This window comes from Gallinula chloropus (genome assembly GCF_964237585.1).
Source record: "Gallinula chloropus genome assembly, chromosome: 3".
Taxonomy (NCBI): Eukaryota; Metazoa; Chordata; class Aves; order Gruiformes; family Rallidae; genus Gallinula; species Gallinula chloropus.
Window position 1 is genome coordinate 117,231,527 of NC_140087.1, and position 15,407 is coordinate 117,246,933.

The 15,407-nt window shown below is 43.2% G+C and overlaps 1 protein-coding gene across 2 annotated transcripts in view; it reads right to left on the minus strand.

Moving 5' to 3' along the window:
• RUNX2 (RUNX family transcription factor 2) overlaps positions 1 to 15,407 on the minus strand; it is a gene marked incomplete at both ends in the record, with an annotated part of 222,476 nt that overhangs the window by 94,743 nt on the left and 112,326 nt on the right. For both annotated transcript variants that reach the window (XM_084261715.1, XM_084261716.1), the window contains 2 exons: positions 2,236 to 2,397; positions 12,431 to 12,604. In XM_084261715.1, coding sequence (XP_084117841.1) covers positions 2,236 to 2,397; positions 12,431 to 12,604 — 336 coding nt within the window. The remainder of the gene's footprint in view (positions 1 to 2,235; positions 2,398 to 12,430; positions 12,605 to 15,407) is intronic.

The window sequence follows — 15,407 nt, forward strand, 5'->3', positions numbered from 1 at the left end:
ATATGGCATTCATTAAAATTACCTTGTATACTTTTAACAGCCTTAATAATCAGATTTCTGCCACTGTATCGGAAAGTAAAGTTTGTTTTTACTCAAGGCCTTGTAAAACTCTAATTTCTCCCTCATGCACTGGAGGTGCCTGAAGTGTTCTTACATTTTTAGCGTTTCTTAGAAGTCATTTACACACACACACACACACACACACACACACATGCAGCTCCCTGTTGCCCTCTGGAAGATGTATCAAGGAACTGAGTGGAGATTCGTGTTTCTATGTGTGTGAGGGATAAACTATTTTCTGTAAAGAGCAGCTTTAAACTTGCACTTTCTCTCTACTTTATATAAAAGAAGGGTTAGATCCTTCCCTCCTTCCTCTAGGTAGAAACCCTGGAGAGGAACCGCAGGGTTTGCAGCCCAAGCATCGGAGCTCGCCCTCCCACCAGGAACGCCGCTCTGCATTTCTGAATGACAGTAGACAACCTTTAGCACCAGAAACAGATCAAAGCCCCCTTTTTCAAACTTGAATCTGACTGGAAGCGAGATTCCCCATGCTGGGAGAAGGTATGAGCACTGTGGAGGCATCAATTGAGCCCCCAGAAGACTCGTGAAGCAGCCAACTGTAGAAAAGTTCAGACGGCGGCCACGCAATGTACACAGCCAGGTCTTTTAGTCATTTCTGCCTGTGCCCACATGCCAGGCGCTCACGTCTGAATACACACAGACAAGCAAAGGCTGCAGGGCAAGTACTTGGTGCTACAGCTGCCGCAGTCCCAGAGGAGCCTCTCCTGGAGGTATTGCTGGGGGCACAATTGCAAAAATAACCTATTCCACAACACACAGAGGACTCAAAGGGAACCTGTTTGTTTCGGGCCAAACAAAGCATTTCCTCAGCATCAAGCAGATGGAGTTGTTTGGGCTTTTTTTTTTTTTTTTTTTTTGAAGCAAGTCAGCACATTGCACAGAGAGCCCACAGGAACCTGCTCCACCACCCTCCAACCCTCGTCCCACATGGAGATGTTGGGTATCTCTGAGAAGGCAGAGAGCACTAGGACCACAGAGGGTTTTTTTGCAGCTGTTTGTTTGAGAAACAAAGCTTCCCTCCTGCGAGATGAAAGAAATGAAGGAGTCTACGCTAATCAAACCCTACACGTCTGCTGGCTGAAGTTCAGCCTCATCAGTGGTGCAGCTCAGTGGAGTGATCAACATCTCCACGCTATGAGCTTGTGGAAAGGGAAAACACGACAGCAAGAAATTCACCTGGCTGCTAGTCAAACAGGTGTATGGCAGCAGCATCCAAGATTATAATAATATCTTGCAAACATGCAAAAAATAGATGTTATAAGACTGATTCTTTGGTTTCCATTAATGAATCATAAAGGCTTTCTTTACATTACACATGCTTTTCTGGCATACGCTGCTGATATTTCCACACTTGCAAGGTGGAGTTTAAAGACTGAGCCTCCCTCCCCTAAGGTTCCTCATTTTTGGCAAGATACACAAGGTGACTGTGCGCCATGACAGGCGCTGTCTTACTTTCGGGCAATCAGATTACTTCACACGGTTGGTTTTATCACTGAGACCATTAGAGATGAATTCCACAGTATGTAAATGTACATTTGTTTGATAAAAATAAAGTCTCAGTTCCTCCTGCTGTCTTGCCTGTGTTCCTCAATGCATTTCCTCTCTCCCGAATCTTTCCAAAGCACAATTTGTCCAATCTTTACCCTAAAGTGACTCAGCTAGTTTCTGATAGGCATCTTAAGTACACAATAACTGAGGAAATAGGCTTTCTTGAGCTACTGGGTTGAAATGAAGAAGAATCAACCTTAGCCTTAACTATTCAAGAGATAAAGGCACTATTTATCACACACCCCACAAAAGTAAAGCACCAAAAAAAATAGAGATTATCACAATTACTTTAAGACATGCAAGCAAACATCCTCTTGGGGGAGGGAGAGCAAGAGAATTTTTTCATAGAATCAGGTTCACAATTTAAAAATAGCCCGATCTAAAATGGACCTACAGACACTCAGATGATACATGCTCAGAGCAACACAGCAGCCCTTCCACTCTGAAAAAAAAAGGGACTTTGACCCCCCGCCTGTCATGCAGTAGTAACCTTGTTATCACCAGCTGAGCTTTGCTCTTCTGAAGGTTTGTCTGAGGCCACGGGGGCAGCCTCTGCCTGTCCTGTTCCTATCTGCATAATTTTTTTAGGCAAAACACAGTCTTTACCTGAGAGGCGTCTGGGCACATCGGTGATGGCTGGAAGTCCTGTGCCTCGAGTGGAGGACAGGGGAGTTGTGGAGTGAATGGACGGTGAAGTCATCTGGCTCAAGTAGGATGGGTAAGACTGGTCATAGGACCATGGCGGGGATGACTGCGCCTGTCTGGGGTCTAGGGAAAACAAACAAACAAACAAAAAAAGAGTGATTTTTTTTTTTTTTAAAGGGAAGAAAAACTGGAGGGATCAACAGCCTAATTGATAGAGGTGGGATTCCTGAAAACACACAAGTACTACAAGGAGTGAGAAACACAACCTAACCTGTTCCTCTAGGACTCAATCCCTTCAAGTCTCACTCTGTCCTTTTTCCTTCCCCATAACAATTTTTTTTTAGGGGAATGAACTGAGCAGTGAGCAGAGTTTTAAAAGACCTAACAGCTCTGCTGCAAATTCCCCGTGTCTCTCGTCCAGGTCCAACAGCATGTTATATACCAGGACTTGCTGGTCCTTGTGGATTCAGACAGATAAGCAGATGTTAAGTATGAGACCTAGGTCTGGGCTTAGGAAGTAGACTTCAGAGGTGGGGAGATTCTAAAGTCAGCACTTGGCATGCCTGTCAAGTAGTTATCCGGTTCAAACATTACACGGTACTGTTTTCACTGCTGAGGATTCTATCCGAGAAGGAAAATGTCATTAATCTTATCAGTGTCCGTCCAAAAATGTCACATTTGGATGCTGGCCCAATTACCTACAGTCACCTCAATTACAACAATATGAAACCAGATGGTTTGGGATAACTGTTGGAAGCTAATGATGCCTTTTGATGTACTTGCTGCAGCTCACTACAGAGGAAATGATTTTAAGGATAAATGCGGTTTATTTTGTTGCTGAAGTGGATTGCACTAAGTGAGAGAGGGGGAGACCTAGTTTTACTCCCTGGTGTTAGGATTTATAAACCATTTGCTCTCAGTTAATATCTGGTGATAAAGATACCACTGAATTCCTCACAAACCATTATTTTAATTTCTTCACACTGATAAAAACAAAACACATCCAACCCCAAAGTTTGTTTCAGGCACTGCAGGATAAACAGAAGTGTGTCTCTGAACTGGCTGACAGAAATTGCAGCACATCCCTCCAAATTCTCCCTAATATTTTCAGTGAAGGACATCAGGTCTGTTTAGGTTGGAGAACCTGCTAGATCAGAGCACAGTGCTAAGACCCTACTTTGTGGACAATGCAATAGCTACAGTGCAATAGCCATATAATATAAGCAAGGGCATTTTTTGGGGGAAATTCAACTTTTTCTTTTCCTTTTTTTTTCTTTTAACTCCTTTCCCTGCTCTTCCACGCAGCAAAACCTTGTAGCTTCAGCCATTCCTTGTTTATTTTTTCTGTTCAGACATGATTTGTTTGAAGAGATGTCTGGAAAGCAGATACTTCCTTGAAGCAAAATAGCTATATAGATATATATAACCCCCCCCAACTTTCCAATTTAATTTTAAGAGGATTTTCCCCGAGTTTGCCATTTATATTAGAGCTGAGTAATATAAATGGTTAACATAAACTCCTCAGAAATCCAAAGGACACTCGATCATTAAATGTAATGAATTTTTTTGTTTTAACAATTTCAAGGCTAGGGTTGTATAGATTGGCACAGGTTCAAATCTGACTGACTGCTTGTTCTTATATCTGATATCGACATATTTCTCTGCCTCATTCCACTACTATAATTCACCATTCAGTCCATGGTAAATGATCTTCAACTGGGAACGGAAAGCCTAGACTTGCTGGGAAAACAATCTTAAAATTAATGATGTGTCAGGAGCACAATCTCAAATCCAAGCTCCTTCAAGCTCTAAGAGCTTTTCAATCTTCTCTTCCGAATTCAAAACAGAATCCCTAAAAGTTTTGATTTTTTAGGTCAGCTCCAATGCTGGAAGGAAATGATACAGCAGGTAAGGGCTAGAAAAAGGATAAAAAAAAAATCACAGCAAAGGATGTTTTCACAAGATTTTGGTCTAAGATGGAGAAAACCTCAGGAAAGGAGCTGCCTTCTGGAGGGCCATGCTACTTCTGGTAGTGCAGTTCTTATAGCACGAGAAGATTTTGAATGTCTCTGGCACCCTCACCACTTTGAACACCCATGGCCATATTTCCACCTAACATCCTTAACCTAATAAGCATACGTACTTGTATGGACACAAGGCCAAAAGGTGCTCTCTCAAAGGCTCTCATGGTTTTTCAAAGAGTACCTCATACTGCACTGCCAGAGACAGACTATGGGGCTGGAAGGACCACGAGATGACCCAAAAGTATTCTTACAATTATCTTAAATTTATACATGGCTTCCGTAGGTCATCACAACCTCAGCGCTGCATTACCACATTTCTTTTATATATAAATGCATTTGTTTCTGGCTGTCCATATGTCCAATACTGTGAGATTTTAAACTGCAAAGTAGTTTAGAGAAAGAGGAAAAAAAGAGGTTGGACTGTTAGTGAAGACACTACTCAGTGTCCTGAAGCAGATCTCCTGTTTGGACTTGGTTAACTCACCCAAACTGCATTTGCCACAGTTATTACATAAATTTAATGGCAATAATGATAAATCATTCCCCTGCTCTGTTTTGCATATTCAGTTGGTGATTGCTTTAAGGTGCAGAAACTCTCTGAGTAGTCACTCACAAAATGGAGTGCTTATCTCAGCTGGAAAATTTCAACCCAGACATTCATATGCAGACTTGAGCCCCCCTGAAACCTGAGCACAAGCATTTAAGTTGTGGGAAATTAGGTTATGTCTTCTCAGGACACAGGAAAAAAACAAGTGGGAAATCCTCAACTGAATCCCACAGCAGATGATCATCAGAGCTTGACAACAGAGAACGACATGGTACCCCAGGCTGGAGGGTCACTGCAATTCTGTAGCATCACAGCAGGGCTGAGGTCATGGTGGTGTTAGGGTGGGGAATTCTGCCCAGGGCCTGACTGGCTTCAAGCATTATCTTTGGAAAGTGAAGACATGAGTTTCACCAGAATTGAATGAGTTTCTCCCCAGAGTAAAATGCCTGTCTGCTTAGCTGTTGTCAGCGGACATGCAGCTGGGTCTCACATGGCCTTCTTTGGTCTCTACAATAGATGTTCCCTGAAAAGTTACTGGAGCAGAGACTTTGGCCACTGAGTCCAAACCAGCCCATCTCTTCTGGTCCCACACACAACCAGACCAAATCTCCTGGGGGCAAGGAGCCACAGGCCTGCCAGTGATTCTGGGATAGATCCAAGCAGATGCTTATGGGGCAACACAACGACCTCTTTCAGAGGATCACCTCCTCTTCACTTGGGCATAGAAGCAATGGAGCGGTTATTCAGCCTGAACCAGCAGGGATGAAGCTACAAGCGGGTTCATGAGAGGTTTTCCTTGGTCTGCTATGGCAAAGAGCAGCTGCCCTGTTTGCTCTGGCTGGAGGGCTCACATGTGTACGCTGAGTTCCTGCGGGCCAAGGGCTTTGTGCCATCACTCAAAGCACCATGTGCTCTGCAGGCACAGCACATCTCCCCCATTGTGAAAAGCCCAGAGCAGATGAGAAACCTTAGAGGCCTGAGACAGACTGAGTGTGGATTCCTCCCTAAAAGAACCCCTCCAAAACAAGGGGAAAAGCTAAAATAAAAATACAGCAAACAGCTCAGGAGAAAGCCCCCCCACCTTGCCACACAGCAACCACGGGGAAGGGCTAGCAGTACATTCAACAGCAGCAAAGGAGGCAGAGGGCCACTTTGAGTTGGCATTTGCACTTGAAAGTTTGGAGTGATTGCTAAAGGTGATCCTCCTTTTGCAAACATTTGTTACCCCTGCGTGGGTGTGAAGGAAAGCACAGCCTTCAGCATATTCACTCATAACGGGGCGTATCGTGCGTATGCTAAGAAAGCCTGGGCACAGCTTGGCTGAATGCACAAACAGCTCAGTTCTGTTTGTGCTTCCAGGTAAACCTCACCAAAGCAGGAAATACTGAGCATTGCAAATTATTCTGCGTCTACGTTGTATTGACACATTAACAGTCAGTGGGTGGTACACAGGTGGGGTTCTTGACATTTGTGGTCTGCAATTGACTTCATTGATGGACAATGAGTGGTCTTAAAAAATAGTCAAAGATTGGATGCACTGTATAAAACTAAAAAAAAAAAAAAGACTCCCACCCCCCACAGTAACCCATTCTTCCACCAGTGATATTGGCTCTCCAGCAATGTTACTTCTTTTCCCTCAAAGGAAATCATAGAATCATAGAATCATAAAATGGTCTGGGCTGGAAGGGACTCCAAGGATCGTAGACTTCCAACCCCCCTACTACAGGCAGAGCCACCAACCTTCAGGCCTGGATCTATATAAGGTTGCCCAGGACCCCATCCAACCTGGGCCTTGAACACCTCCAGGGATGGGACATACACCACGTCTCTGGACAGCCTGTTCCAGCACCTCACCACTCTCTCTGTAAAAAACTTCCCCCTAATATCCAATTTAAACCTTCCTTCCTTTAGCTTTAATCCATTCCCACTTGTCCTACCACTGTCTACCCTTTTAAGAAGTTGATTCCCCTCCTATTTATATGCTCCCTTCAGGGACTGGAAGGCTGCAATGAGGTCTGAAGTATCAATAGGGAGAAGAAAAAGACCCATCAATAGCCCTGAAGAAAGTTTTTCCATTGGCACTGGATTATGAAGTTCACATATTTACTACAGAAAAAAAATATTAATTTCTCATTTTCCAAGCTGAGTTACACGACCAGAGGATGATCACAGACTCACAGCTCCTCAGAGTACCATCTGCATCACCCCAAAGTTGCAAGCCACTTTGCAAAACCATTCTCAATTCAATCCAGCCATCATCTCTAGCACTGCTGCTGCAGATTGCATTAGTGCTACTGCCAAAGCTGAAAAGCAAGCTAACTGCATGGAGTTATCTTTGGTAAACACTTAAAGCAAATATCCTCAGTTCTGATCTTAACAAAGGCAAGATGACTTTCTGCATGAGTAACCCGACTATTGTTGTAATACCACCAACTACCACCCCCAGCAAAACAACAACAACAAAAATGCAAGTTCCTTCTCTTTGACTATTTCTTAGAAATATTTAAAAGCCCAGGGCTTGATCTGGATTGCCCAGTTCAATCAATGAAGTAAAATCCAACGGAGTTAAACCCCAATGGACACGAGCATAATTGAGACCAGATTTTGGCCTGAAGAACCTCTAAACCCATTTCTCCTCCCACCCCTTAAGAGTCACATTTCTAGAAGAAAAAAAACAGCAACACAACACTGAACAAGTCATGCCAGTAGTGCAACTGAATTACAAAGTGGAGGGGGGAGAACTTAAAAGAATACTTTAATAGGAGGGACCCAAGCTTTACCAAATGGAGGTTCACAGTGGCAACTTGCCAGTCGCCTGAAGGATGCAATCAATTTGTATAAAGCACAGCAGACTGCAGCCACCCTTGTTTTCATGGCAGCAGAAATCTCAGCTCCACTACCTCAGCTGCCGAGTCTTGCAGCTTTTATTCCACTTTACAGTGGGCTGAAGGCAGAATTCACTCTGCAAGCCTACGACTTGAGGCATTTCCAAGTTACCTGTTCCAGGCCACCATGTACTTTGCCTGATGTGCTCTCGGATTGATGTGCACCAGCTACAAACTGGTACGTGTTTCTGAGCGCTGCTGGTCCCAGGTAAAACACAGCCAAACCCTGATAAAGCACTTGTGTAGTGCCAGTCTAATAACGGCTGCACAGTTTCTGTTTCAACCCTGTCCTGATGATGATGGTCTGGTAGAGCAGACACTGGTCTTGGAGGCAGATGTGACAGAGCTTCATAACTAGAGCTCAGGACAACTCTGTGACAAGCACAGCTTCCTGCCTTCTCCCCAACACTGTAAAAGGCAGCATCCAGCCCATTCCCTCCAAGTCCTGAACAGGACAATTAAGGAGGGCCCAGTTCACAGATTCACAGAACTATAGGGATTGGAAGGGACCTCCAGAGATCATTGGGTCCAACCCCCCTGCTAAAGCAGGTTCCCTAGGACAGGTTGCACAAATAGGCTTCCAGATGGGTTTTGAATATCTCCAGAGATGGAGACTCCACACACCCCTGGGCAGCCTGTTCCAGTGCTCTGTCACCCTTACTGTGAAAAAGTTCTGCATATTGGTGCAGAACTCCCTGTGCTAATACCTATGCTATGCTAATAGTATATGCTAATACCTGTACTATGCTAATAGTTGATAACCATCTTCATCCTCCACCTGAGAGCTGAAGGTGCTTTCTGCCCATGGCCTTCCCACCAGTCTCAGCTTACACTGAAAACAGTCCATGTCTGCCAGTGGAGATGGGTCCCCCCCACCAATTTCCAGGTAAGCCACCTCTGAAGCCTTTAAATCTGCCTCGTACAACCCTAAAAATGATGCAAGAGTGAAGTATAATGTTACTGAAGTGTATGGGGGGGGGGGCGAGAAGAGGAAAAGGAAAACAAAAATTCACGGGACTCGTGTTTGAGGGCTGTTATTTCAGTGATGAAAGTCACAGGTTGCCTATAGATCAGGCAGTGCCACAGAGGTGATGGAGCATGAAACCTCACTTAACTCCCACTTCGTGGTCCCTGCAGCCCAGCCACTGGGGTCCTCGCGCCGACCACATTCCTGCCATCGTGGCCATGGCTTTTCCTGGCCAGCAGAAGCTAATCCTCACCGGTTGTGTTTAAGAAAAACAACAGTTTTCCTCATTTCATAGGGAAACGCTGATGCAACAGCTCGGTGCCTGAACGGGAATGTAATCGGATACGCGAGCAAACTGTGCGAGCGCAGTTAGGGAAAGGGAGAGGAAATAAAGCAAGCAAATATACCGGTATCCAAATGCGAACAGACAGGATTCCTGATTTACGGGCAGCAAGCAGGCTTCAAATTGAATCTGCATTGCCTCAGCAAAGGCATCTGCTTATTGGACGATTTGTTTTTTAATGACCCTTCGCTGCTGCTTTTGCAGAATCCTAGTTAAAATGCCATGTCGAATAAGGGCAACTCCATGCCTTGCACTGCTGCAGCCCGGTCCTGTGGTAGGTTAAGGGCTGTGCTGTGATTTGTAAAACCTGTACTCTGATACTCTAGGAAAATAAACACAGCCTAGACAGAGAAAAGAAATGTAAGAGGGGACCCCAAAGTGCTGAGTTCTTTCAGGCTCAGGTGTGGGCCAGGCAGGCTTTAAATATTATTTCTGTTTAATCATGCAACGGCTATGCAAGACCTGACGTGGAATGAAACCAAAAGAGTTTATGTGCTTACCAGCAATAATATGGATTTTGTTGTAGGAAACCAGTATTTACTGTTAAAGTTATTAGGAATTGATTATTTTCCCAAAATTTCTAGGCAAAAAAAATTACGAAAAAAAGGTATTTCTGAAGGAGTGTTTGGTTAATTCCAATAAAGGTAATAAAAGAAATACTTGTTTTTCAGACAAGGGTCTATTCTCCTTTTAATTCGCCAAGCCATACCAGCCCAGTGACCATGTTAAGAATCCAGTAGGTAATTCCCACTAAGTATCTCACCACAACAAGGAAACTGGTGGAGATGGACAGCCCAAACAGCTCATTCCCTACTACCACACCAAACAGGCGGATGTTTAGCAATTTCCCATGGCCACCTAACACTCGATCAAAGGAGCCCTGTCTATGGCATCAACTTTGTTTCTCATTGGCACAGTTTGTGTGGCAACAAGCATCTATTCATGCCAGAAGAACTTGGAGGGACTGTCTGCAAAAAGCATCCCGGCACTTTGGTGGAACATCAAAGCACATAGAACTGTACTGATTGTAATCAAAGTCCTGAAAAGCACCAAAAAGCCTTGTGGAGAAGCCAGAACAATTCACACAAGTCACACTGATGTAACATGCTCACACTAATCACCTTATTAAGTGGGAGGGCTCCCAGAAAGCTAATGAGTAGCATTTGAGGCCTTGACTTTTCTGAAGTGAGGAAGAGACAAGGGTGGGGAATAACATTGCAAATACTGCATCAGACCACGTATTCCCTCCAAACTTTAATAAGCATTTGAGTCCTCACTGTTTTGGGGAAGTGAGAGCAATTTGGGATTCTAAGGCATCCCAGAAACATGAGCTTATCCAGCAGGAGAAGCACATAATCCGCAATAGATGGGAAAGTCAGTCTGCCTTCCTTGGTTTGTCTCTCTTCCCTCTACCCTGCCAGCACCGCATCTCCCCTCTCTCGATGAAGTCTCAGCCAGTATTTTGAACTGCTGACTCTTAAATTCGCAGAGAAGAGAGCGAATGCCACGCAGCTTTGTTTCCAGTCAGGCTTATTTAAAGCTCATCTGAAGTTTTCACCTCCCGGATCTGTAAATGCCGCCGCTGCTGCTGCTTCATAACGAGGCAGAGAAGTATTTTATTAATCAAACCCAGCAGAACATTTTCTACAGAAGGCGTTTATGTGACTGAGAGCAGCATACGATGTTATACTTAGCTAGGAATAAAATTACAAGGGGATCTCAGTTCTCGTGCTTCAGGATATAAGCTGATCGCCAGATGGGGCCAAGAAGAATTTCACCCTCCTTCGTTCCTAGATATAGTGTTGCACAATAGGTAAACTATGGAGGTACAAGGAAGAAGGAAAAAAAGCTGATTATAGCCCCGGATTTTCCCCCTGCTTTCTCAGGAACTATGTCCCCAAACACTGCCAGACAGGAGACAATAGGTTTGAAAAAATATTGGACTTTAGCTTGGTAGTTCTTACTGAGAAAATGATAAGTACGAGATCTGACTTGACATTTTCAACAAGCAAAACTCTAAGGCCAGCTAAGAAAACCTACTCTGAGAAGCTGGTGGGCAGCAGGTACCTTTTAATGCGTACTATCAACATATTTAATATATTTTAAAGATTTTATACTAGTTAAAGCCAGGCTTCCAGGTCTGGGAGAACTTTGCCACAGCTCATGAGAACAATTTTTTTCGTTTCACTTCTCTGAGTGCTCTGGGTTCAAATTAACCCACTTACTTCTCTTCCTCACTGCAAATTAATAAACCAGTTGACCTTAAAAAAGAAGAAAAAGAAAGAAGAAGAAAGCCACAACACTTTGTTAAAAACCACTAAGTTTCAGCTGGTATCATGTCAAAACCACTTGAAACATGAAACCAGAAATCTTCCTAGGTTGACTCAAAACTATGTCTATACAAGGAGTGCTTTACCAGTAAAGGAATACCAGTACACAAGATTGGCAAAGGTCTCCTGGTACGGATGCAACTATAGCAGCAGAATTGGATTTTAAAGTGGTCTAGTAAATTCTGACAAGAGTTTTGTGGATTGGACTTGCACCTAGGTGAAGTCCTCCAACAGTTCTAACAAGTCAGGAGCAGTATCTCTTCACATCCTGGATAAACACAAACACATCAGCACAAATTTCGTGTGTATAAATAGACAAAATTAGGTAGAGGTTGTTTTGAAACTCTTTTGAAAAATTTAATCAGCTCTGAATTTAGAAAAATGACAAAGTAGAGGTTTTTTTGTGGGCTTCACAGTTTCGTTGCGAACTTCTGGCGTAGCTGCAGTTAAACATCTCATTTCAGTTTTACAATCTGTGACACATGGGACTTTATGATTTCTCTCAGCAGAATGAAATCTGTCTCTCAGCATGCAATCATAAATGTTGCATACAACCCTCACAAGCAACCTTTGGAGAGTTCTCCATAACCCAGTTCGTTTGTTGTGACAGTGGTCAGCACTGGTACTAGAAGAAAAGCTCCACAATAGAGGACTGTAGGATTACTCCAGTAGAAAGATCATCAAACACTGACCGCTTTCCTCAACACCAGTGTGAAATAAAAACATTGGATAAAAATGTTCATTCTAATCCATACTATTGCATACACAGAGGCCAGAGCAACATGGCACTTAGAATTTTGCCAGGTTCCAACCCAATTTACCCAGATTGAGTATTTTGGGCTATTTTGGGTTTAGAGCAAAAAATAATTAAAAAAAACCCCCAACAACCCATCAGACATTTTCAGCTTCAAACACTACAGAAAGAATCCACTTCCCACCTAGCTTTGCTAGAGAACACAGCTCTCACTCTGTAACTCTTTTGCTGCAGTTGAGACACAAATATCCATGAGCAATTACTACCGTTGCCTGTGCAAGTCAAACCTATGGTTCTGTCTCTTACCTGTAATCTGACTCTGTCCTTGTGGATTAAAAGGACTTGGTGCAGAGTTCAGAGAGGGCCGTGGGCTCTGGGTCGGGACCCCTACTCTCATACTGGGATGAGGAATGCGCCCTAAATCACTGAGGCGTTCAGAGAACAAACTAGGTTTAGAGTCATCAAGCTTCTGTCTGTGCCCTGGAAATAGTAAATCATAAAATAAAAGCGTTAATGACAAGATTTAGTAATTTAACACACCCAAAAAAAAACCCCAATATGGCCTCTGAGGGCCTCGTATCAGATTTAATGGATTTACAGGTATCTCAGCTACCCCCGATAACACAGCGACATCGGTGGGTTATTTGTGTTTTGGGCATGGTTGTGCTGATGAAAGCCTTATTGAGTACAACTGTGCCCGTACAGATGTGTACCATGTTGCAATTTAGATCAAAATAAGCACTTAAGAGGACACCCACACAAGGTCTTTTTTTGTCTTTTTGTCTTTTTTTTTTTTCCTGTGGCTTTAACTGCACTACATACCTAAAGGGGGAACTTTCTCTCCCAAAAGCAAGCCTCATATGTAAGTACAAGTTTTCAAATGGGACAATTAGGGTCAAATATTCCATGTCTGGGTTTATATGTTGTAGATTTTTTTGTTATGAAAATGCAAGTTTTCCTTCTCCCCTTACTTCTTTTTTTCTCTGTCACAGTTAGTCATTAGCTTTCATTCCTCTTGGATATTTTCCAAAATGCAAATAGTCACTGTCATTTGAGAAGAGCAGTATCACAAGGAAAACCTTCAAAGCTGCTGGCCAACCGGGTCCTACACTCCCCTTGCCTGGCCAGCCTTACTTGGTGCTCCTACTTCTCTCCCCAAAAAACAGGCTAGCTGCCCTCATGCCTTACGGCTGCGTTTGGGAAAAGCCGTTTACAGGTGCTCAGTTGTCAAAATGTAAAAAGGAAAAAATGGCAAAAGCAACAGGATGTCCCAGCTGGCCCTGCTTGTCTTGTCATTGAGATGTTTCAAGAGTAAAGGCTTCACTTCTACACTTCCATTTTTGCTCATAGGTTTAATTTCTTTCTGAAGTAGTTATAGGATGCTCCTTGCCCTGTGGCACCTTTGAATGTGAGGCACAGAAGGTGTTATTTCTATCGTTCAACATATGGAGAAACAGGCATGCATCAAGATTAAGGTCAGGACTAATTTTACTTAACTTTAGCCATTCATAAATCAGGCACCTAGTCTAAACTCTTCTAATGTAGACTTCCTCTGCAGTTAATGGAAAGAAATAGCTACTTCCAGAGGGCAATTCATCTCATTTGTCTCTGACACCAGTCTTAAAATGGGATGATTCACCTTCTGAATTTGCTTTCTCTTCCTTCTCTGATCAGAGAGGGAGCACACATGACTACTTTAATTAGACACCCTCACCATTAGTCAACATTAAATGGAATTAATCTCACCCTAAGTTACCAACCAAGGTCACACAAAAAAGCTCTGGCAGGGCTGAAATGGGCCCCCCCATTTCCAACACAGAACCATGTGTGCCTCCATCCTTGTAAACAGTGCTGGGGCATGGGATAGAATATTTTAATACTTTTAGCAGTAGTAGAGTCCCTGATAGGGTTTGGGTTTGGACCCTTCCCTGGTGGCTTGAGATAATCTACACTGTCCCTCAACAATGTGAAAACAGCTATGAGAGTTCAGCTTTGCACCTGTGGTCAGACTACGCCATTGGTCTTAGGGCCAGAGAAACAACTCTGGCACCAGTTCATTTATTTAAAATGAATGAATGAGGCCACTGAATCTTGAAATTGAACTATTGGGCTGCCACTTGTAAAAAAAAAAATGCCTTTCAATGGTACCTCTCATCACAGTACCCACACAGCACCCACAGTGCATGGGTTCACATCATCTAACTGGGACCGTGGTGTCTACATGTCATATAGGCTAAGCATCATACAGGTAAATGCAAATCAGATTTGGAGAAACTGTGGTTCTAGATAGAAAAGTAAAGGATTCAGGTTTGGAGATGAGAAGAAACTGGATGGAATTTAATTTCGGATAAATTTCTTTAGCGATTTAAAAAACAATAATTAGCTGATGCCTTATTTTGTACTTTGAAGTACAATTTTTCTCCCCCAGGAAGACTTGGTCCAAAAGCACCAGGCAGATTGTAGCTTTCCTCTTAAGGAGAAGGTGCTGCTCTGTGTCAGAGCTGACATGGATGGTTACTCCTCTCTTCTGGAGGTATCAATCACTTTCCATGGGGAATTTTTGGTGGGCTTGTAACAGCTCCATAATGGCAGACTGATTAATAGGATAACATCTAACCTGGTTGTCTTCAACCTTATCTTTCCAACCTGTTTAAACTGCAAAGTGTACAAGCTGGGTGCTGCTAAATCTGCAGAAACAACTTACACACAGACACACACACACACACGCAGTAAGTTTTCTCTTGGGACTCTCCCTTTTCCCTCTTCTTTTCCTCCACCATTTTTCTGTATTTGCTTTTCCCTTTGAAGTCCCATTTTCTACTCTGTTTTTTTTTTAAAGGCATCTCCTTCATACTCCCCTTTTCTCTTCTAATTCCTAACCACATTTCAGCAAATTCAAGAGGGCTCAAAATAAGGCAAACATGATTAGCCTATCTCTGGCCTCACACACCAGGGCTGACTTTATCTGGGAATGAATCCACCCCCAAAGTGAATGATATTTTGAATTTTTGTAGAAAAATCCTGCACTGTGTTTACACGGTGCTCTTTTTGCTACAGAATCACTGACAAACTGGTGCACAAGCTATTTTAACTGTTTTCAGATAACTCAATGAGCTCTTGTAATATACATCACCACTCCTGCACCAGCCTGTGCATGATAACCCCCAGCTTTGTTTTCATCTGTTTGCCTGGGCATAACTTTGCTAGAAAAGTGTTTCCATTTAATTATGAGTATTATTATTATTATAATGAAGTAGGTCTGCCACATAAAGACAAAGTTCAG